The sequence below is a fragment of the Anguilla anguilla genome, chromosome 5 (genome assembly GCF_013347855.1).
Source record: "Anguilla anguilla isolate fAngAng1 chromosome 5, fAngAng1.pri, whole genome shotgun sequence".
NCBI lineage: Eukaryota > Metazoa > Chordata > Actinopteri > Anguilliformes > Anguillidae > Anguilla > Anguilla anguilla.
In genome coordinates, this window is record NC_049205.1 from 50,097,569 (window position 1) to 50,122,436 (window position 24,868).

General features: G+C 41.4%; 1 protein-coding gene across 1 annotated transcript in view; it reads right to left on the bottom strand.

Annotated features, from left to right (window-relative positions):
- LOC118227450 (transmembrane protein 266-like) overlaps positions 1-24,817 on the bottom strand; it is a 33,913-nt gene extending 9,096 nt beyond the window's left edge. Inside the window, exons 1-5 of the mRNA XM_035417938.1 lie at positions 24,118-24,817; positions 22,205-22,322; positions 14,051-14,239; positions 3,522-3,676; positions 2,154-2,227 (exon numbers count right to left, since the gene is read on the bottom strand). Coding sequence (XP_035273829.1) covers positions 2,154-2,227; positions 3,522-3,676; positions 14,051-14,239; positions 22,205-22,218 — 432 coding nt within the window. The 5' untranslated portion in view covers positions 22,219-22,322; positions 24,118-24,817. The remainder of the gene's footprint in view (positions 1-2,153; positions 2,228-3,521; positions 3,677-14,050; positions 14,240-22,204; positions 22,323-24,117) is intronic.
- Between the last annotated feature and the right edge of the window lie 51 nt (positions 24,818-24,868).

The following is a 24,868-nucleotide window of genomic DNA, read 5'->3' on the forward strand; positions in this document are numbered from 1 at the left end:
ATTTAGATTGGAACATTTTCCTTCTTTTGGGGTGGGGGGTGGGGGGTGGTTGCTAAATATGCGCTCACCTGCTCTGTTTGCAAGTTGCATTGGAGTTATGTTTTTAAACTCCACAAATGTTGAAAGGTTTCTCACCAATAGTAGTGAAGGCAACGCACAGGAGCAGTGGGCTCAGGGATGGCCAGACTCTGGAGTCACAACACTGATCTCCATTCACTTCCAGTATTGAGGGCTGTAATTGGACATTAACGCCACAGATCTTGAAGCTCAAAACCAAATAATAAACCGCTTGAGGCTGTTAGTGGCTAATTGTGAATATTTCCGTAGGATTAACTGTCGACAGATTTATTTATCACTCATTCTTATCGTTGTTATTCAAAACAGGATACAATAAATCCTGTAAAACCAATTTAAGTGGTGAATTTCACCACTTGACGTGCAGCTAATTTACATATATGCAGGTAAAGTGCTTTTGGAGCTGCCTAATTTGGGTGGCAACTGACCCTTTAGCCCCACACATTTAAAGGGCTATACCTATATTCACATTCCAGATTTACATGTTAAGTGACTTGAAGTATTACCATAGCTTCTATGTGTAGAGGCAGAAGATAACAATACAATGTGTTCCATTGAATAGAACATGATGTCTCTGGCTAGTTGTACTTGTATGCTACCCTTCACTGTGGCTGCAGTGGCAGTGACAAACACAACTCCCTCCACCCACTGCATGGATGCAGATCAGTAGCTCAAATTTACTGTTCCTGTGTCTCTCTTTTGTGATGTTTTCTCCATTTCAGTCATGGGTGGTTCTCAGAAGGGCTGTATTCTCATATCCAATATTTTAGTGAATCACCAAGATTTTGTCTTGATTGAATACTAAATACTAAAATATGAATACTAAATACCACACACCTCGGCCAAGCAAAGTACGAGTTCAATAAAATAAGAATAAGAACAAAGACAAAGACTAGAATATCAGAGGGCATGGAGAACAAAATAAAACAGACCAACTTAAAAAAAACTTCTACTTGACACAAACTCTGGAGGGTATTTATGGTTCTTGAACTTTGGGTCTGCAGAACAATGCACACGTTTCAGCCTCACACACTGTTTTAGGGGCTCAAAGAGCTGTTCTCTTCTCTGATCCCAAAATAAATAACGGCCAGGAAAAAACTCCTACAGAATGGAATGATCGAAAATGGACAAAGCACCACAACTCCAACAAGCGAGGAATGGGGGTCCCCACCACCATACCATACCTTATCAATTTCAGGTCTCATGGCAGGGGACATTGAAGAAAGAGAAAATAACCTTTTTAGTGCAATTCAGATTTTTTCATACTACAAACGATATATAAAGAAACAAAACTGCAGAGTTAAGAAAGGAAAACCAGCGATCTGTCCGAAGGCAAGAATTTGTATCTACATTTGCGCAAAGATCACCTGACTTATAATCAGAATGGTTGCCAGGTATCGTGGGATGGGTTTTGGAGTGAAAATCCAAATGGATGAGTAGTAAATTTGCCAGGTGGCGTCTCCAAGCAGTACCTGTATTCTGGAGGTGAAAGAGAGTAGGAATGGAGACTGCAATGGTTGCCAGGTATTAGCGGGTGTGTTTTGGAAGGAAAGCCGGAACTGTGCAGCAGGATGCAGGACCAATGACAGTGTTACGCCTCCATGTCGAAGGGCTAGTTTCCCAGGAAGAGTTTCAGCACAATACAATGCTACAATAACCATGCATCCAGAGCATGTTATTTCCTCCCGAAAACAGAAACTCTGCCTGGTAAAATAGGTTATGCCCTAGAGTAGCTTCACATAACCATTAATGGTGCACATTTGCATTTGATGTTAAGCAGGCATGCTGCGGTTGCAAGCCAATGGAAGCCAAGGCCTGCACTGAGTCTGATGGCTGCGAACAGAACAGATGGCAATATGGCAAATCCATTCAATACCCCTCATACGAGACACCTGTCATATACAGTGTCAGGAACCCAGGAAGGTATGCATATCTCCTTACCGTAAAACGATCACTTCATTCATGACCTCACCTTTAATTATTACTTACACCCTATCACTTTAATTAATGCTCGGCCTCTGCGTCTCTTTAATTGCTCCTCGTTGAAGGAGTGATTGCCCAGCAGTGGTGTTCCTTACCTCAGAGAAGAACACGGAGAGGATGACCAGGCTGATCCAGTGGACGATGCTGGCAAACTGGAACGCGTTGGAAACTGCAGAAAACACAGTGCGAGATAAATGAGCGTTTCAGCTGGGGGGGGACCTCGCCTCTCCCTTTATGATGTCATAATACTGCAATGTTTTCAACCAACCGCATCAAATCAAATTCTGATATAATATTAGATTACAAATGATGTACATTGTGCTGGTGTAGGTGTCAGACTTAGATATTTACAGAGCAAGAGTAGGAGTTGCCTACATTATAGTGCACTTCACTGGAATAGCACAACAGTTCAGCAGGCATAATCACAAGGTGTTGCACACAAAGTATTCAATGGGTACTGTTTATGTAAACCTCTGCTTTCTATTCATGTTGGGCACAAGATGAGATTACAGCCTTGGTTTAAGGTCCACCCACAAGTTACTCCACAAATAGCATGCACCACCCACTTTATTTTCCCTAACTCCCCCACACCCCCTCACTTACAGCATTTTTTCACTCTTCCAACCCCTCTGTGTTTGGTCCACCCCTTTTTAGCAATCTCTCCGTTCCCTCTTCTGTCAGATGTTCATGTACTAGCCTGCCATTTATCCACTAATTTACTTCCATACACTGTGCACATTATTCTTCCCCATTATCTCTGTATGTATTTTAACTTGACTACCTCCAATCCACCAGGGACAATACAGTTGTTTTGAATCAAATAAATTCATCATGAATCCCTCTTTTCTGCCTTTTTCCCCAACCTGTGCTGGCATAATCAATATGGACACTCCTTCCAGATCGCTATGTCCACACATCATTTTGTCCTCCCTAAAAGATTTCTGCCTCAGATTTCAATTTTTTTTTTTAAATATACCACCTACTGCCAGGTCACAAGAAAAAGTTTTTTCAGAGGTTATGTGCTGGGTTTGAAACCAAAGTCCTGTCACTCTGGGCTGTAAGGAAAAACGTATGTCTGATGTAACATAACTAGTTTTTACCCACCCTTGTGAGTGACACAGGCCTACCTGTCAAGTAAAATTACAATGTAGCATAACAGTTATTTTAGTTTGATGTATTTGGGTCAGGAATTATACAGTTGTCTACCAGAAGGTCAACCTGTAAATACACTCCAGAGTTTGCAGTACATTGAGAGGACAGTGTGTAAAACTCCCACTGCAGAGGTTTGCTGTACATTGAGAGGACAGTGTGTAAAACTCACTAGGCAGGACTTTGCTGTACATTGACAGGACAGTGTGTAAAACTCACACTGCAGGAGTCTGCTTTACATTAACAGGACAGTGTGTAAAACTCACACTGCAGGAGTCTGCTTTACATTAACAGGACAGTGTGTAAAAACTCACACTGTAGGAGTTTGGTGTCAATAAGAAGCTCCAAGGCCAGCAGGACCACCACCAGGACCACACAGGCCACCAGGACGCAGTTGAAACCAGCGCTGAAGAGGAAAACCTGCCAGAGAGCAGCTCGCTGTCCACAGCAGGGCTTCAGCCAGTTAGACCTGGAGACGCAGGAGAGAGACATCAAGGCTTCACTCAACTACCCCGGTCAAATATCAAAGATACAGAGTCGTATCGCATTATTTGAGTGCCTCTGTTTAACTGAGATTAGATGTAAAATGGACTAATGAGCAGTAACATAAACTGGTGCATATTTGCAAAACATAATTCTGTTTCAGAGACATTGAACACAGCATATCGTGGATCTTTAAATGAGGGAAAATGTATTTACATCTTCAGGTAAACGTCAAAGCTCCATGCTTTTATCTCAACACCGAGAACACAGTGGAAAAAAAACATTGGGATTAAAAATGTTTTAATCCCATTTACACCCACCAGAAGGCACTGTTTCCTACATACATATGCATGCTTACACAGAGAGGACGTGAGAAATGAAGAACCAAAGAGGTTTCTGAAAGTGTGTCTGAAAACAGAGTAGGCCCACAAGCACACAGAGAGATGGCAAAGAGACAAAGGAAGACTGAAACTCTGCACGGTCAGACTGACAGGAAGATCTGTGAGGGAATTTTAAAGATATGCCACTTGCAATAATAACCCAGGGTTGCATACTTTTTGAAATTAAAATTTCTATAGTAGTGTAGAATAAAAGACTCATTCTGCATGGTTCACCAAGTATGGTCTTTGATTTTACATCCAAATTTATTCATAGCTGTATAAATAATCCTTTTCCCATTTATATTAATGTTGTGCTTCTGCTATATCACTTACATCAAATTCAGTTACTGGTTTTCAGGGTTACATTACTGTGACTTTAAAGGCATTATGTTGAATAATTCCACACTGATTATTTCCATCTTTTCACCACCTTAGTCTGCCTGTTCTCACGATGAGATGCGCACATACTGACTAACCAAAACAGGAGGTCTGAGTGAATCACCCCCCTTTCCCAAATCCAATGAGTACGCAGGTGGAAAATCAGATCCCTTCCCAGGATGCACTGCTGCTCGCCCAGCAGGCAGGCCACAGGAGGCGCCGGACCCCAGACCAGGGCCGCGGGAGGAGCGGAAAGCTGGCACTCTCTACTCTCACCATATGCTAGCTCTCACCTGACCTGGCCCAGCCAATCATGTCTTCATTCCCAAACATCACCCATTTGAGCAAAAATGTTTACCAGCTGAAACTGTTGAGAAGAAAAAAGTACACACTCATAACTTTTGGGCCTGGAGGTGCTCTTATGTGTCTTGTGCACAAATTATTATGGGGTGTGTGGTAGGAGTGTAACTCTACTCAGGTCACCAAAATTCACCCATTTCATTCAACCCGGAGCTCAGGCTAGCTTGGAGGCAAAGGTGATCTCTATCAGCTGCTCAGCACTACCCCACAGCAGCAGCAGACCCCTCAGCAGTGCAGTGCGTAGTGAGAAAACTGGACTTGTATGCAGGAGGTTTCAGTTTTAAAAGCCCTGCGAGGCACTGCCATTGAACTTCTGTGTCAGGAATCTGAATACGATCAGCAAATATACAGCCATATAATCATATAAGATGCAGAAATTTTAGGCTGTGTAATGTGCGCTGAGTGAGGGCATCTGCCAAGCAAATTAAATAATGCAGCAAAATGAGTGTCAGATAACTTTGCCAAGGACAAAGCCAAGTTTCTGTAAGCAATGTCAGGGCAATCAAACAAAGGCATAATCACGCTGTTAGCAATCATCTCTTTGGCTGGAGATGCGGAGGGAGCACAGATGGCGCTGGTACTGTTCCATGATTCAGCGCATGGCACGATAGAGTGGCTGTGTTCTACTGCGCTGTAGAAGAAAAGGAGATCCGGAGGTGGAACCAAGACAACACTTTGAGTCTAAAGCTAACTCTGGAAGACAAAGACCAGACGGTTGGGGCGTGTGGGAGTCTTGTGCCCAAATACTAAACTTAAACTGATCATTTATCATAAAATTGCATCAAAACCAAAAACCATTATCATGAGACCCATTATATTCATCATTAATACTTACTGGCTCCATACTACATATATAACCTTGTTTTTTTATACAAATGTAAATCCCACAGCAGTAACATCCCCTGTCCTTTAGCTACTTGCATCTTTTTCTACTTGCAAAAACAAATTCATACCTGTAAAACATTTCACTTAATTGCAATCACAAAGTCGATCGAGGACCAGATACTCCCATGCTTCCTCAATCAGTGCTTTGTAAAATGTGATGAATCAACCACCATGAAACACAGAACTGTGAATTCAATCACTCCCTCATTCTCTTTTCTCACTGTAACTCACAGCATATGCTTTCATTATTAACACAGTGCTTCCTTCCACAAACAGGCGAAGTCAAGTCTCATGGCTTCCAAGGCCTGAGTCACCATAGAGTAACAAAAAATGAACAACCAAAATTATGCTCCTCCTGAATACTAGTCAATATCAGCCTATAATGGGAACACAGACCTCTTCTTCTTTGGATACTGAAAAAGTCACATCCTGTAATCTCTCCCTCCCTATTCATCTATGTAATTCAGGTTTGGGGATTGACTACTTGCAAATTGCAGAGCGTGACCCAAGATTCCTCAGATAGAAAGACACCTCAGTGCTCAGAGACATTTGTGAAGCCCAATCACAGGGCTGTTAGGATCTGAATCCTTTATAAAAAGGTAGAACAGAGACGGCTCCTGGTGTATCTGAGACCAGCATCCATATTAGCTGTCTAACAGCACGCTGAGTGGGAAGTCATCTCTTTCACTTTCGTACACAAAGCACACGTGCTGAGTCTGCTGTACTCTGTTGCGTATTGAGACTAAGGGGAAGTGTGGATGCATGGATGATGGTTATCACCGGAGCGTCCCCACCATGAAACAGTGACGCTGCAAAGTACATAGGACTGCAAAGCCCAGCACAACAACACGAGTCAGCAGAGACACAAGGAACATTCAGTTTGGCAGTCTCTGTCCCTGGGGAGGTCAGTGCCTAAAAGGGCACTGCAGCCCAGCTGGTCTGCTCTGATTGGACGAAGTAAGGTTGTCCCCTATCAGGTGACTTTTACTGAAACAGCAGCACTCCCACAAAGCTGCTGTAGTCACAGGAGTATGTCACATGACTCACTGTCCAGGACAGAGGTCAGGGAGGAAAGTACCCAGAGGGTCTCGCTCACTTTCAGGCCCAGGTCAGTACAAAGACACACACACACACACACACAAACACATCCACACACACACACACACACACACACAAACACATACACGCATGCATACACAAATACACACACACACACACACACACACACACACACACACACACACAAACATGCACGGACACACAAATACAAACACATACATGTACATACACACAGACAGACAGAGACACACACACACACACAGTCACAGTGATATTCACATATACTTCAATCAAATGCGCATACAATGAAATTGTGCTGCTGAAACATTACGTTTGCATTAATTGGGTCAGGATTAAAAATCATTCTAATATTACTGGGCAAGTCTCAGAAAGGACAAATGCGTGTGCCTCTGTGCTTTAACAGGCCACCACAAGCATTTCAGGAAAGGCTGTGCTGCCCTGTTTCGTTCCTGTGTAAAATGGCGCTCAGTTAGCTATTTTCCATCATCTTGAATGGGTGCAATTTATAAAAATACATCCTTGGTTTTACCACTGGAGAAAAAGCTAACTTTTTTTGTTATGTCAGTTGCATTCTGTGCCATTCTCAATGGCAATTCAGTTATAACTGGCAAATCAGTCTTTAAAAATTCCAACTAAGCTGACAGATAAACGTTTTCCAGGCAATGAAGACAGGCCAGTAAATTAGCTGGCAAAGCCTTTCAAAAGTAATGTTCACCATTTAGCCTGATACTGCTAACATACTGCAGGAGTGATGGACAAAACCCAAGATACAGCAGATTAATGCAATTTTAGGGGTCCCCTAGGGGGCTGCATGACAAACGGACCAGACAAAAATGGTGATGATAAAGACAGCAACGACCTCAAGGGCTGGAGCTATTGGAGCACTGCCTAAAATAAGCCCCTGACATTAAAGGCAACTGCAAACAAAGCCAGCCTCTCATGGGGTAAGTACTCCTTTATGCAAAACCAACCCTCTGAAGCCTACTGACATATAGAATACAGACTAACAATAATATCCCAGAGAACTGGAGTAAATTAATGTGTAATGTGTAAATTAATAATCCTAGTGATCGCATTGGCTAAATTTATATACTGATTAAAATTGCTTTAGTAGGGCCTTAACCAGCTATTATAAAAACAATTACCTAGGTTGTAAGAGAGTGGATCGGTTTATTAATAACTTGACCATTTCAAGTCGTAAAAAGGCATAATTTACTTTATACACTTTATTTGTTGTCACAGACTTAATTATATCCAGTTTGAGCATCATTTATTTACTATAAAAGTGCTCATCATAAATCTTGCAAAGTGAAAAATTCTCAAACTGGAAAGCTTCCAAACTTAGCTGATGTGTCAAAATCAGAGTTGGCGACGAGTGCCGTATCTGTTTCTGGTTTTCATGCCAATTGCTGGCCTTAATTATTCAATTAGCTCTAACACTTAAGTTGCATGCATTTTTGGCCCATTTATTGATAAGTGTTTGAATGACAGCCAAAGGCTGTTCTCCTGTCTCCATATGAAAAGTTTTACTGTGATGTAATCTATGGGTGAAGCAGTGTAGGTGTACACAGTCATTTAGGTCATTTAGTGAGGAAAATTGGGGTAAACAAAAACCTGCATACATGCCGACCCTTCGGGACTGGAATGGCCCACCCCTGGTATAAATTTTCCTGGGAAAAAACTCCACACAAAGCTTGGACTTTGTAAACTGCACCCCCTGCAGGCTAGAAGACAAATAGCAAGGCCTGTGTCATCAGAGAGAGCCTTCGGAAATTGAATGAGGGTGAAAAGTTGCTAGCACTGGTATCCTCTGAAACCTCCTGTTAGATCTCAAGCTTAAAGAAAAATTAAAACTCTCCAGGAAAACACTAATATCAGCCACTAGGGCAGGATGAATGGCTCAGAGCTGCTAAGAACACAGAAATTAGAGATAATCATTTACTTGCACAAAGACTGTTTACAAAAATTATGCCAAATATTACATACTCACATTTCACTTCTACATTTCTTCTTAAAAGCCTGAACTTCATTCATACAATATATTTTGACTGACAAATGGCACATACACAACAAAACCTAAAATATAAAAAATGAGCATACTACAGACTGAGGCCTATGGAATATGTTTTTTTTTTGTGACAAGTTGACTTTTCTACATGGTATCTTGATGTAGCAATATAACGATGTTATCGTCACGATAACCCAGAGGTGCTCAAATGATGGGATACAACTGCCTTTTTCAGAGTGTTCTGAGGCAAGCATCAGCTCTGACAGCTGCTTCTCTCACCCTGCCCTCTGCTCCTGACTACTCCTGGAGAAGCTTTCTGAAAAGAGGGAAACAGCAGCAGAACAGACACAAAGGTCACCCCAAGACAGGCAAAGAACTGACTGCTGAAATGAGTCGTTGCTATGTAACCTACTGTGTGTTTGGAGAAAGCACCGAGATTCCTTGACAGACCTGGTGAAAAGACATGGATACATGTTGCACACTGTACACGGAGCACTGGACAGGACTGGCAGCAAATCCAGTAGGTGGCAGTCAAGGTCCTCTGGGACACTATTTGAGGACTAGTTAATTTTGTTCTTCATAATCGGCACTTTTTACATTAAATGTCTGTACTCAGTGTTTTCGCTTCTTTTGGTGTTTAACCACAGGAGCAGCAGTGGCTACAGTGTTCATTCTATATATTGTCATGGTTGCTTATGAAAATAATTCAAGGTTTGGAATTCTGGGATTCAGGTCAAAAATGTAGGAGATGAATGGATTTAGAGAAATCACAACCCTGTTACAGGATGTCATTCAGTCCTGTCATTTGTTTTGTCTAGCTCTATCTTCCAAAAAAAAAAAATGTGTTTTGCTTTTATTGGATGCAGTACATTTAGCTTAATTTCATAGTCACATCTGCTCCTCCAAATTGATAGAGAATGCATATTTTCCACATTATATAAAGTGAGACAGTTACGAAGAAAATTGTTGACTTGGACCAGGGAAAGTGGCCAAACCGGGCCATTCCTGTTGTCGCTCTGGTGGTCATATTGCCACACTTGGTAGCCCTGGACCATCGAGCGTTGCTTGTTGTAGAACCTTGCTGTAGCCTATAATGCCTAATATGGAAAATGTGATATGACGGTAGACAGCTCAGCCAGAATAACCAAATGAGAGAGAGTCACTGAAAGTGGTGAACACAAGCCAGGCCTCCTTGAAATCCACCATCATGTCACAGACAGACATGGGCTGAATTCTATTAATAAGTGTGCTTCACTCACCACTGTGCTGAAAATGCTAACAGTGCAAGCAAGCAACCCCCCCCTCCGCATGTTTGCAAGAACCACCACCACCCACAAAGTCGCCCACTCACACTGATATGTTAGGTAACATCACAGAGCATTGCATTCTCCCTCTTACATACAGTACAGCATGGAAAACAGTGCAGTGGCGCACTAGAAATATAATTTTAAGAAATTTAATGTAATGTACGTTACAGGAACTGTCAGGACCATTCACTCATCTACTAGGCTAATTAAAAAAATTACACACAAACAACCGGAGCAGCACCCACTGTTACATTTTAGGCATTTGGCAGAGCAGTTAAATATTAAATGATTTTACATGCTATCCATTTATGCAGCTGGATATTTGCTGAAGCTATTCAGGTTACTAAGTACTTTGCTCAGGAGTACAATGGCAGAGCCCTGGCTGGATACTGAACCTCTGAATTGCAAGCCCAGCTCCTTAAGCTGTACTGCCACATATGTCGACATGCTCTATAACCTCTATAGGAATTCACCAAATGCTTCAACAGGATTGCACCAAATACTCATGGTATGTGGTAGCATACTATGATATACCAAAGTGGTACTTAGTGTAAGACGGTGACGACACAGCAGTCGTGTATGAAAGGAACTTCACCTAAATACAGAACCCAGCCCATCTACCAGCACCCCCTCCCCTCTCTCTGTCCCATGGGATATGACAGGCCTTCCTTAAGGGTAAATCTGGGTGTAAAGTACTTAGTCATAAATACACAATAATATAGTAGAACCAAGAGGAGTCAAAGGCATAACATTATGACTAAAGAAGGTTGCCTGACAGACTGAATCATGGTTATGTATCCCTAATACAGAATTCCAAAAAACAGCTTTGTCATATCAGAATGACAGCTAGGCTATGTCTTTTCTCTCTGTTTTGAAGTTTTGATTGCATTATAATTAGAGTCCTGAAAAGCAACGCTCTGCATAGATCATGTGCACAAATTTGAGGAACGTGTCAGGACTTTGCTTTGAAGTCCAGAGGGACCATCCAGCAGGTTAATTTAATCCCTGTTCCCACAGGCCCTCTCAAGCCATGGCCTCAGGAGACCCGTCATGTGACTGAAACTTCTTGCGCAGTTCTCTCCTTAGATTGTTTCTTTTCAAATAGGACTGCATTGGATCAACCAAGTAAAAAGAACTTTAAACAGACAGTAACGTTTAATTCTACCTGATTTACTATAAACCTCATTACATTCCATGAGGAGACCCATATACAGGGTGCCTATTTTCAGTTCCTGGCATAAGCATTTATGAATATCTACGTCATATTTACGAAGGTGCAACGTAGTACTTGCGCAGTTCTCTCTGGTGAAGGACCATTTTTAATGTAGCCCATTTATATGTGAATGGTTTTGAATTTCTCTGTTTTTTTCTGCTCAGCCAGGTGTCCTGCATTTTGCAGAGCTATACAAAAGGAACAGGGCTGGCAGCCTCACAACTAACGGCTACGTACAAATCAAATGGAACAACTTGTGCCTCACAAACAAAATTGAAATAATCTGAAACTGTGTAGAGGGGTCACAAAGGTTCACTAGTGCAGATTACTATCCATTTTGAAATTCCAGATGCTAATACAAATATGGAGTTTCACCTCCAAAAGTTATAAAGGGAAAGTGAATACTGTAATACTAAAACTGTCAGTAACATAAAATGGACCTATAAACAGAATTAATTGCTCAGAATAAAGAAATATACCTTGGAACTAGTCTAAAACAGGGAACAGCTTAAGAAAATCACATCCAATGGTCCTTTACAATATATATGTCTGGAGCAAAAACTTCTCTGCCTAAAGATTAGAGCTTCTATTTCAATTAAGGCAATAAATCAAATAGTCAGACAACATTTCCGCCTAATTTATCTGGTGTTCCTATCATGCTCCAGACTTGACTCACAAAGGAAACAAGAAACTTTAACATGTCTGCAAATGCATGTCTGCTTTTCCCCCAGAGCAAGAACCAAACTGTGATCTTAAATTTCCCTACAATGAAGCTGTCATGACTATCATGCCCTGGAATGTAGCTGGGTCACCAAAATTCTAAACAGAACAATATGCCTTTCTAATCTACACCTTAATAAGCTACAAATGAAACTTGAAAAGGCATTCTGGCAGGGTTCTACAAATGATTTTGGACATACTAGGTATTCACAAAGGGCATGGTGGTACTTGCCATGTCCTAATATTTTCCTTAAAGTTCCTTTTAGGCTTTCCTTTCTTTGCATAAATTTCAAGTTAAGTTTTTAAACAAGTGCCCTTTCAAAAACTACTACAAACATGGACTAACAAATGTATTACAGATGAAGAGGAAAAGAGAGAAAAATCACTAAATTGACATATACATGCATTTTGGCTTTAATATTCAAGGCTAACATAGCTGCTGTCAACCTTGCAGATATCTGAGTGCTTCAGCAGCGGCCTTCTGCTTTTTCGGATGGCAAACAAACGGAAGAATGGGCAGAGACAGTGAGGAACTGAGCACCAGGAAGGTGCACTGGGTCATGTAATCGAGCGTATGTTGTTTATCCACTCTCGCCCCGTGAGGGAGAGGACCCCACAGCGACAAACGGGCGTGAGTCATACTTCCTGGACAGGAAGACAGAGCGAGGGCCATGTTGGCGCGCTGAGAGGCGTGTCTGTGCGTGACACGTAGGGCCGCAATATGTCGCTGTGATGGCCAGGTGAGACACACTCCTGACGGGGCACAGGCTGAGCGTGACCATCAAGAAAACTTATGAGTCCCCAACACGTATGGCACCAATATGGCGCCAATATGGCACCAATGACAACCAGGACTTCTAAACAGAAGTGAACTGTAGCTGTGATCTGTTCCATATCATTTTCCTCATGATGTATTTGTGCGCCATAAAAAGACTATACCCGGAGGTCCATTTCAATCAATACTGCTACACTTATAAAATACCCCATGGACCAATATTACCCCTCCAAACTGAAAAGGATAAGGGAATAAATATAAATCAATTTGGCAATATGGCATAAATCAATGTCTAATTATATGCTATAGCAAGCATTTATAGCAATCCATCCATCATGTGTACTGCTGTGCCAGTTAGGACAATGATGTATTTGTCTAAAAAATGGGTAATACAGATGCATCCGCCATCTTGTCTTCCATTACATTATATTACAGGCATTTGGTAGACGCTCTTATCCAGAGCGACGTACAACAAAGTGTATAACCATAACCAGGAACAAGTATGTCGAAAACCGTAGAGAGAAGTACCGTTCCAAGGGAACAACAGCATAGTTTAACTTGGACCGTGTAAGTCAATCTGATTAACACTAACACAAACAAGAACAGCAACAACGCAGTCTATGCAAAAAATACAAGCAGTAGTTAATACACGAGTGCATTAACTAAGTCAACTAAGAAACAGCTACCTAGTTACAACCCTAAGCTTACAGTCAATTTAGAGACTACAGGGAGGTAGGGAGGGATGGGGAGAGGTGCAGCCTGAAGAGGTGAGTCTTCAGTTGTCGCTTGAAGAGCAATAGCACAGAATTCCAGCCATAGCACAGAATAATAAGGTATGGCCAGCAGCAATTGGTCATGAAAGTCAAGCTTATGAACAACCCATGGAAACAGAGTCAAAAGAGCCAGAGAAATCATGCCAAAACTTGATCACTGATGTACACTGATAAATACCGTTTAATTTCCTACAACCTTTTTTCTCATTAGATGTCACATTACATAAACGAGGATTACTGTAAATAAACTAAATGTGTGTCAATGCTAGAATCTGGAAATGCAACCGCACTTGAATACTGGCAGCTCTTCAATAACATTCATGTCCCCTTTGTTTTCAATGAACCTATGACTTCAAAACTATGGAGTTCAGACAGCAGTTATTAATGTCTAATAGATTCAATACAAGGGACTGGATGGAAGGTGGGTATGGTTTGAAACCAAAGACTTGGCTGTGCATGGGCTGGAGAAACAGCCTCCTACCCTTCTCTGGTGTCCTCCTCATCCAGGTTAGACAGGAGCTGTGAGCCGGCCAGGGAGAGGTCCAGGGCGGCCAGTGGGAGGTCCCTGTAGGTGAAGCCCACCAGCTGGACAGGAGCGACGCACTGGCTCTCCTCCTCTGCCTGCTGGGATATGACCTCCAGGTCTGATATCCCGGCCTGCTGAGCTGCCCTGCAGAAACAAATGAAGGCGTGTAGCATTACAGTAGTAGTAGTTTCACCTTTATTTAATCAGGTAAGTACACTAAAAACTCTTTTCTTTTACACTGAGGTCCAGGAGAGAAAAGCGGGCATGGAATTAAAAAGCATTTTGTAGCATTGCAGATGGCTAAGATCTAGCTTTCAGAAAGCACACTTGATTCTGTCTACTAGGAAAAAAGAACATTACAGTAGATCAAAATTTTAAACTGGAATAAAACCAAACAAGCAGCAAACATTTTTGACTTTGGTAAAACAGCAGAATCACAAATCTCACTCACGTCTTGTAACAAATTGCTGTGACACGGTGGCAACATGAGAGACAGCACTGACAATAAAGCAGTGACAGTTGAATAAATCTCTGCTTCTACAAAGAAGACAACGTGGAAGAGTACTACACTTTCAGGGCTGCTGCAGCTTAGCTCAGTAGTGTGGGCATCAGCTCAGGAAGTGATGTCACACACTTTGGCCACCGGCCTTCAGCTCATAGAGTGGACTGCACTGTGGACAATGCTATGATGCCAAGTCTCCCTCTGCTACGCTCACATCAAACAATGTGAAGTATTTACGCCCATCGCTAAGCACGCACATCAATAATGCAAAGGCGGAATTAATGCCCAGATTTCTCACCGCGTACTGGCTTGTTTTCTCAGTGTGATGTCATTTTGGCTCCAAGCACTCTTTCATATGACCCAGTTTGTCTTTCATGCTAGTGTTGGGTGCTTCTCGCTGCTCTGACACATTCGCACACATATGCACGCGCTCACACATGCGCACGCGTACACACACACACACACACAGACCCCAGCTGCAAACAAGATGTGACACCTCATTGTGTAGGGCCTCTGTGCTCTGGGCTGCTGCCCTGTGCCATGTATTTTTAGACTCGAGCAGATGCTGGTATCCTTTCTGCTGGGACGTTGCTTCCCGTTGTCAGCCGAATGGAGCTGTGCCCTTACACATATGCAAAGAAGGCGTAGAGGGTAGGGCTGATTGGGGGAGGAGCAGTGTGTGTGTGTGTGTGTGTCTGTGTGTGTATGTGTGTGTGCTTGTGTGTGTGTGTGTGTGTGTGAGAGAGAGAGAGAGAGAGAGAAAGAGAGAGAGAGAGAGAGAGAGCACAACAACGCAAGCTATAGTACATTGTGACAGTGTAACCAAAAGACTGTAAAAAGCAGTGGATATAGGTTAGAAAATAGGGAGTGTTTACAGCTGTAATCTTCATTTTCATAACTATTGTGACCATGTGCTTGTAAACACAGCAGTGTGACCAATGAAACTAAAACAGAGATTACATGTCAATGAGCAGGAATGGGAGAGTAAGGTTCATTGAACTCAGCAATGGGTGATCTTAGCCAATAAAGCTGCTACGCTGTGGAGAGCTAAATCTTCTGATGCATTCAGAAAAGTCTGTGATTGACTTGATTAACCCTATCCACTGTAGGGTTTATATAACCTCCCTCTCCCATTACTAGTCAAGTTTCTAGTTACCCTTATCGACAATGTCGTTATTAATGTGTTGATAATTAAAAACTGATAATTACACAACGGTATTCATGCAAGGGTTACAAACGGGATCTTGCAGACAAAAACCTGAAATGTGAGTTCACATGAGAAACATAAGTTACAATCAGCAACGCAGCTGTGGAGCAATCCTTCAAGGACATGTATCCTCTCCAGCAGCTCACTGGACCCTGTGACATAACATGAGCTTGACAGCGACAGCACCAACAGGACTTCGCAATGACTCATCCACACGAATAATGATGCAAGCATGCCATGAAAATTGAAACTCCTTCCCTCTGGCACATTTACTGCAACCACTAACTACCTTAATAACTAGATGGTCAACTCTGTGTTCCCTCGGTCCTCTCTGTTTCCTTTCTCTAGGAGGTTCTGGTCCGTAGCAGAAATTTTCACGGCTATACTGCGGCTTTATTATGTGAATATTTATGAAGAGGCATGTATGTCCGAAGGCAGAACATCCGTTGCCATGGTTTTATGGCTGTCATTGGTCATGACCCTTCATGAATACTCATAATGAGGACACAAATTGGAGCTTCAACAGAAGATGCATAACATTCAATGCAAACAATATGGAGCTGACTATCTGTTTTGTGCAAAGAATCTGTGGTGTAACCAACATACGCCAGTATCTGAAGAATTAGAGCAAGAAAAAAATTGTTCAAAGAAAAAGAGAACAAAAGCAAACCGTAAGCTTGGGAAAGTACAAAGGATAAAAATCAAACATAATCTATGGAGAGTACTGAATTTCTCCAGTGGGTTTGCCCCACCAGACTTCAATCTGGCTCCCCTTGCTCAAACATTAACAGAACCTTTTCAAAAGCAACTGCTTTTTTGTGGCTTTTGGATAATCCCTACATAGGTAATCTAAGCTTGATCATTTTAATGTTAACATTTTACAATGAGGATATGTTAATTGACATGTGTAATCAGGATAATTAACTGTTAACTAATGTCTCTAGTAATCACTTACTAATGGTGCGCATGTTAACTGAAGTATTATTATATATATAATAATATATAATATTTTTCATAAATCTGTCTATAAGACCAAATGTTTAAGTATTAAAATAATTCTACAACATACACTTGCTGAAGACAATGTGGTGTAACACAGGTACCACAGCCACCCCCAGCTGCTGCAATGCCAACCCCCCCCCCCCTTTTTTTTTTAAATGTTTGGCAGCTAATCAGAATGAAGCGGCTAATCAGTTACAGCAGAGGCAGACTGTTCAGAGCATAAAAATCATATTTAAAAACAATTACATGCAAAGCTGAGCCCCATTACCTTCTGAGCCCAGCTCAATGGCTCATAGCCTTCTTGGGGATAGGGACTGCACTTTTGACTTAATGCACAATGAGTCCGGGGCAGCATTCAGACCAAAGAGCAGCCTAGATACCAAGGGCCATACACCAGCATGTCACATTACCAAATTACAGGATTGCATTTTAATGAAGCAAAGAGAAAGGTTATCACGGGGCAGAACAGGCTCAGGGCTTCCTGCCGACCAAACAGAAGGTCACAGCGCTAGGCACAATTCCGCGGAAGGACGAGCTCGTAAACAGGATGTCCACAAAACCGTACGAGCCAGCCTGACAGCCCGAAACCACGGCCAAACGCCGAATGAGGGAATGCACTCCCACACATGCCTCCCGGTGAACCCACTAAAACAGGAAGGAGAAAACACAGGTTGTTCTTTTTCAATGGCCCTCATAATTATACACTAATTGCAACTAAAGACTATTTTAACAAATATTGGAACTCCTGTTTAAAAAATGTTACAAAGTATGCCAAAAAAAAAATAATATACCAGCATTACACAAGACAAAAATGCAAAACAAATAAAATGTAGTTGATACTGCAAAATTGATCATTTATATCATGTTATCGCAATGTTTTTACTACAGCAATGTTCAGGGGAAAATCATGTGAAATATCATAAAATCAGAAATCGCTGAAGTAATACTGAGCTGTTTTTAAAACAGAAATATATTTTAATATGGCAATATACATCTCTATATAATCATATGATACAATCAACATAAATAACAGATAATCTAGAATGTTTCTTCATTAGACTGTTGCATATGTAAACTGATGATCTCAAAATTAAAACCTGAAATTCCTCTGAAAACATTCCGGCTATGAAAGAAGCCCAGGCTTACTTTGAAATGACATCACACAATACAAATTAGAATGATGTGCCTCAGTTTACTCCACACTGTGACTGTGACTGTGACTGTGCACTCGCAATAAGGTTGTAGGCTCAGATCCGAGGTGGGACACAGCTGTGGCAACATGTTTGCTGTGATGAGTAATTGTTTACTGAAGCAAATTAGGTTAAATATACAGCTCAAGTGAGTATAAAGGCATCTGTTCATGGAAAATATATTGTGTCGAAGCAGTTATCCTCCACCCTGGTCTTGGACATTTACATTCGTCTGCTGATTTTTGCTGATTACTCTAAGCCTAGTGGTTCAACCTGTTGATTCACATGTTTATTGGGCCAGAAATGTAGATTTTACATCAAAATCAAAAACAGATTGGCCCTGTGGCTGACGACTATTGTGTTAAACCCACAGTTTAAAAATGAAAAACTCAGCAGGAGGAAATTCATGCGGAGCAAAGACACCCATCACATCTATTTGCGTGAACAAAACTGTTTGAGGATTGAAGGCTTCTCACATTTATAAAGCAGAATTAGTTAACCTCTCAGCTATGTCAATGTGTCATTCAACATTTGACGAGCCCATTTTCAGAAATGTAAAGGACCACACACATTGAAAGATGACAGAATGACATTCCATTTCATTTTTAAATAAAGAAAATAACAGTATTTGGCCAAAGAGGCTAAGCCAGGGATATTTTAAGAAAACTCCAAAGTTAAAAAACACCAGTTCACTTCTAGTATTGCAGTACTCTCAGTTCCTAGTTGGAATATGCTTTCCCCATGGGATTCCCAACTTTAACAGAATGTGCTGATAATAGTTATACAATTTTTGGTGACTGCCTTTTGGGACCACTGACTGGCTGAAAGGCAAGAGTTTGGTGTAAACTGCTTTCTCTACTTTGCAAATACTGCAAGACTCCAAAGAACACAGAAATGAGCTAAATGTATTTGCCTACAAGTACTGAGAACATTGCACATAAGTTTTGACATTTTTCAGAGGTGGAGGAGTTCACACTTGGTCCAGTGCACTGTAACTCTTTAACTTTTTTATAGAGAGAAAGTTATAATAGAGCAATACACTGTACTCTGCACCATCACAGGTACTTTAGCATGGGGAATTCATGTATTAATATCAATAAGCTGGATATATCCGTAAAACAATATAGCATAGAACAGCGATTTCAATTTGTATCCATCTAACAAACTGGTAAGGTTAGACACAAATGAAATTCTCTAGAATGACTTACTACTTTCTAAGAACAGAAAAATAAATGCTATTAGCACTGTGAAATATGTTAAAGGGGAACCTCAAGAAGTTTACGACACACTGCTACTCAAGCACAACACTGATCACAATGCAGCATACCACAAGACAAGCTTTCCTGGATCTACACAAATAGGCAAATCACAGGTCCTATCAGTAGATACACACCTGCCCTAAAATGATTCGCTTCGTCCGATTCCTCTGGTTGGCGGACCCACGTGAGTGGCGGACATCTTAAACAGAGCAACCCAAGGGCTTTGCCCAGTGACAGAGTCCTCTCAGCCCCCAAGAAGGACGCCGTGGTAACAGCTGTCAGACTCTCACACCACCAGCTGCTGCGCAGAGCATTAAAACAGCCAGCCATCAGGACGCATTAACTTGAGCCACGTATCACTGCCGACAGCCACGCGTGCGTCACCGCGCCCGGGAACACGCCCTACCTCACACATCAAAGATAAATCTGACTGTACAGGGAGGGGGTGAGATAAGCGAGCGGGCAATCAAAGATCCCGATTGCCACAGATCGAAACATTCACTGCTTCATCACAGGAAACTGTTGCTTCACAAGCAGGGGATTGTTGGGTTAAAGGAGTCCACATTCCACCACACAGCACCACAGGCGAGTATAGGAATGTTCTGATATCAATACACTTTACTGCCAAAATATCACACCATGAGAAATATAAAATCTGGCACAATACATTTAAGAACACGGTGTTCATAAATGTAGGACCTTAAATGTAATGGAGTCCACAGTCAGTGGCTTCACAGGCAGGTGCAGTTGTTGAGCTGAAAATTGGTGCGGCCGAAAAATTTCCTTTAAACTGATCATTAGTCTCAACCTGTTTTCATTAAGTTTCCTTGATTAACAAGCATGCCAACAATCTGGCTGATTAATTGGCAAGTAACACACAGCTTCTTCACATCTTGTTAGGGAGATTATCTGATAAATTCCATTCAGAGAAATAAGTTCTATTCAGTAAGTACACTTAACGAAAAATGATACACCACTTGGTCAACTACCGGGTTAGCTTTCAGCATAACCTGCAATAACAAAACTTGCTCTTCAAGATTGTTGAAAGTCTGCACGTTGTAGATCTTTACCATTAATATTATCTGAGTGTGAGTGTGGAGAAGGAAGAGGTCAAGGTGTATCCACAAAAAATGTTATTAAAATGTGCACAATTTTGCAATGCAAATAAAAATAATTTTATTACTCGCTAAATGGCCTAATTCAAGACAGCTGGCTATATTGCATGGTATTGAGTATTTAGCAAATTAATTGGTGTATTAATAATCAAGAAAAATGCCTGAAAACAGGTTGAGACCAATAATCAGTTTAAAGGGAAGTTTCTGCCCCAAACAAGTTTCAGCTCACCAACTGCTGTGGTTCACAGGTAAAGCAGGTAAATAAAGTTGTGTGTGTAAAACTAACTGGACAGACTTACACTCCTCTCGTTTTAAGCACCCAGTCACTGAATATTCCCACTGCCCCAGAATCTAGTAAAATACAGACATAATCTTTTTTGACGCTTTTTACAAAGGGTAGTCCTGCAGCAAGTTTCAAAACAAGGCCCCTATGCACAGAACAAGAGGTAGTTCATTCTCAGACCTAAAGACTGAAGGTTTTTAATTTATGTCACTCTGTTTAGTCTTTTCTGGCTATTTCCTGTAGTGAACTTAAGCATGAAGAGTGTAGAAATAGCATAGTCAAACAACACAACATGTCCTTCAGAATGTGACTTGTCTCCCCAGAAAACCTCCAGTTGTACAAAGGGTTATGTGAAAACTGTAAGCTAGGAGGTGTATCAAAGTGTATGTGTGTCTGTGTGTGTGTTTGTGTGTGCGTGTTTGAGTATGTGCATGTGCGCGTACACGCATGTGTGCGTACCTGTGTGTGTGCATGCCTGTGTGTATACAATTTATAAATACCACTTACATTAAATAAGTTTTTTGCAAGCAGATGGTATAAACCAATTGACTTATCTAAACACACACACTGAACACAAAACATAACAGATCAATTGGTGGTTTCACAGACACAGATCAAGCTTAGTCCTGGACTGAATTGAGTTGTGTACGGAGAATCTCCATTCAAAATGTAATTTAGTCCAGCACTAGGCTTAATCTGTAAGTGTGAAACTGGCCCAATATGATGCAAGAGGTTCTTCAGAGTCAGAAACAAAAGAATGCCCTATATCTCTTTTACACAGAGCTCTGTTCACCTCATTCATGCAGGTGAAGTAATAATATACAGCTGGGAAGTTACTCAAGCAAAGAACAAGTTTAGGTTGCTTTTTACTTTAAACCAAGGAGCACTGCAGATCCAGTGGGTACAAAATCTGCTTCTTACGCCAGACAGCCCCCCACGCACCTGACCATTACTATAGACGCCACTGTAGTCAGAATGTCATCACAATTGGTATGGTCTCTCTGGGGACCTTACCAATTAAATTTGATAATGAGAATATGACAAGAGGAATACACTAATGTGGCTAATGATGTCACAGCTTATAATGGCTTCACCCGAAGCACACTCTATGGTGTCCTTATCTGTGGTTAGGCTATGTTATGTTACCAACATGTTTATTTCATTTAGTTTCCCAGTGTAAAACTGAATACATTGTCTTCTGTTTCATATTTGGGTTTTGGATGTTTGTGGTCAACGGTTTACATTGTTATAGGCTTTTTTGAAATTACAAACATGTAATTAGCTTAATAAAAGCCAAATACTCAGACATACATTTGTCCTTGTAGCAACCTTGCTACGATCCCATCTCCACTTGTTTGTACAGAACATTTCTTTCTCTCATCAATCACTCAGTCTCATTCAGATCTAGCTGGGTCAAAACAGAGTGAAGCAGGTGAAATCTGTATGTGTGGATGTGTTGGCTGAGAAAAAAGATGGGCTGCTGTTTAACCAAAGCCCCTGCACAACAGCACAGCTTTCATCAGAGCAAAACAGAGCAGAGGGTGTACTTACTGAGGATCAGTCATACTGAGGAATCAGGGCTATGGCTGGGGTTCCACAGGACGTCACCCAAATTTAACTCCTGAGGTCACCACAAAGGAGAGACACTTCATGCACACACATAATGAACCTAGAGAGAAGTGGGGGATGGGGTAGACAACAGGAATATCAATCTTGTCTTTTGAATGGTTCTTTTTTCTCCATGTGACAGATTACAGCATTATTTATGAGACATTTTTGGTGCCTTATCCTAATAAGTATGGAAGGGGTGACCTTCATTTTGTAAACACAAACTGTGTTGTTTACAACACAGGTTTGAAGGTGGAATGCTTGTGTGAAATACTTCACCTCTAATGGTGCAATATATGCTCCAGTAACTTGGCATATCAGAAATTTGTCCAAGACGAACCAAGATGATATCCCAGTTTGGTGCACCAAAAATATTCATTACAACCATCTGAGTATTTCAGTGACCTAACAGCAATACTACAATAGCATGAACTGAATAGACAGACAGATAGATGCAGCATACCTGTGTTTTACATTTTTAATTTTGCGTTGGCACAGCTCTGTCTGCTCGTATAGTCATTTAGGACAGTTTAAAGTTGCATGGATATCATTAATTGCATCAAAAGTTCCAAGCATTGAACTTGGACTCAAGAATATCCCTTGTCACAGTTTGTGAGTTCAGGTCCTCGCGCGATAAACGCCATCAGTTTTTAACTGTATGAAAATCCAGTTGCTTAAAATTAATCCCTAAATAATACGCACTAGGTGATGATAACAATGCACATGCATGCACACACGCACAGTTTATTACAACGGTTCTGGTCTCTGTACGACTTCAGGCTTCAGCTGAAAAGAAATGTGCTCATCACTAGCTAGGTCAGTGGGTGGGCTTCTAAGGTGATTAAACTTGGAATAGCGGGGGCGGATGAGAGGATGGAAAAGAAACCTATTGCTTAAGATTTCATCTGAAGCGAATCAACGGTCTGAAAGCTTTTTTATAACTTTATAACCTATGGATATGTAAAACTTAAAAGTGGACGTAACAATACTTAAAATTGTGTTATATGATATCGATGGGTCAAACAGGACAAACTCCATCACCATCACAGAGCGTTCCTCCAAGGTGCTTTTTAAAAAGTTAAGATGTTTTTTAAAATATGTTTTGTTTATTAATATATTTTGAGGAGAAAAGTGAACGTTAAAAGTTGTAGAATAGTCTGAAGACATGGGACGAAGGGGAACGCTGATATTGTTCTTAATACACGTATTACGGACATCAGGCGCTGCGAGAATATAAAGTCCAGTCTACATTGCTTTCGTGTTGGTTCTGGACAACGCTCAAAACAATTACTTTAAAGGAAAATGGATAACCATACTGCCATAAATCATGCTCATTGTGCATTCCCCTTTTACGGACACCCCTGCACACCAATACAGTAATACTTCCCCCAAAACCTGTCAATAAAACACTATTCTTTCCCTACAATTAATTTCTCTGTCTCCATCAGGAGCAAGGGCCTATATATCCCAAATGCAAGTTTATCACAATAACTTTTCTGATACCTTGTTCACATCCACCCTTAAGTAAATTCGTACCATGCTTTTCGTTTACCATATTGTACAAGGCCGCGAACTCCTTTCGGTAACAGCGCGCGTTTGATTCGAGTCAAATACATTACAAATACGGAGCGTGGCGACCTTTCGGTTTTTTGGGGAATTCATTAACAATATACGCGGAAATAACAAATTACACACCTAATTACATTACAAGTTTGGTCTTTAGAAGATCATCAATAAGACGAAAAATGCAAGTGATCAGCTAACTAAAGTGGGGGAGGGGTTCACACCGGTGGAGGCGAAGCGAATCCCCATTAAACTCATAATAATCAATTATTAATTTTGACCAGCAAACCTACCTTTCTTGATTTACATTGTTGACAGTCTATCCGTGCCTCGTGGGGCCCCGTGATGGTGAAAACAATGTCTCCCTTTCCGTTGATCAGTGTGAGTGGCGCTCTGGGCTTGCAGTGTGTAGGCTGCTATCCTTAGCAGTTGTGCGTTGGACAGGCACCCCTGCCGCTTCTCAGAATACAGGGCATAAGAAAAAGACTGAATCCGAAATGCAAGCATCATCATTCAGCAAGATGTTGTTATGTGTCCACGTCTAACCAAGTTACTAGCAAGCTGCATCCCTGAATCTGGAAGAGGACATTTTGCCTTCCGCTTCTGGTTTCGGAGGGCTTCCCCCCTATCGCGGCAGGGACTCCTCGCGCCGCTCATATAGTGGAAGCGTTCCACAGCGAGGAGCTGTCCAGGTTCTGAACATGTGATTAAGCTCGGAATCTGTGAAGCGTCGTGACACGCTTTGAATAACTAAAGGACTATCCCGTTCGAACAAACGCCATCGAAAACACAGAGCTTTTCATGACGAGGACTAGAAGCAGTGACATGGCCAGAATATTGGCCATTGCTGGAATCCTGTCATACAAATGATCGCACTTCGAATAATAAACTCGAGTGGCGTTTTTCTAGCAACTGAAAACTAAGGCAGCCTTATTCGCGTTATTTTGTAATGGTTTGTCTTTGGTTGCTTCTCTCTGTATCCTTTCATTTGTTTGGAGGTTTTCCGAAATGAAGACACTACGGCAATATAGGATATTACATCTT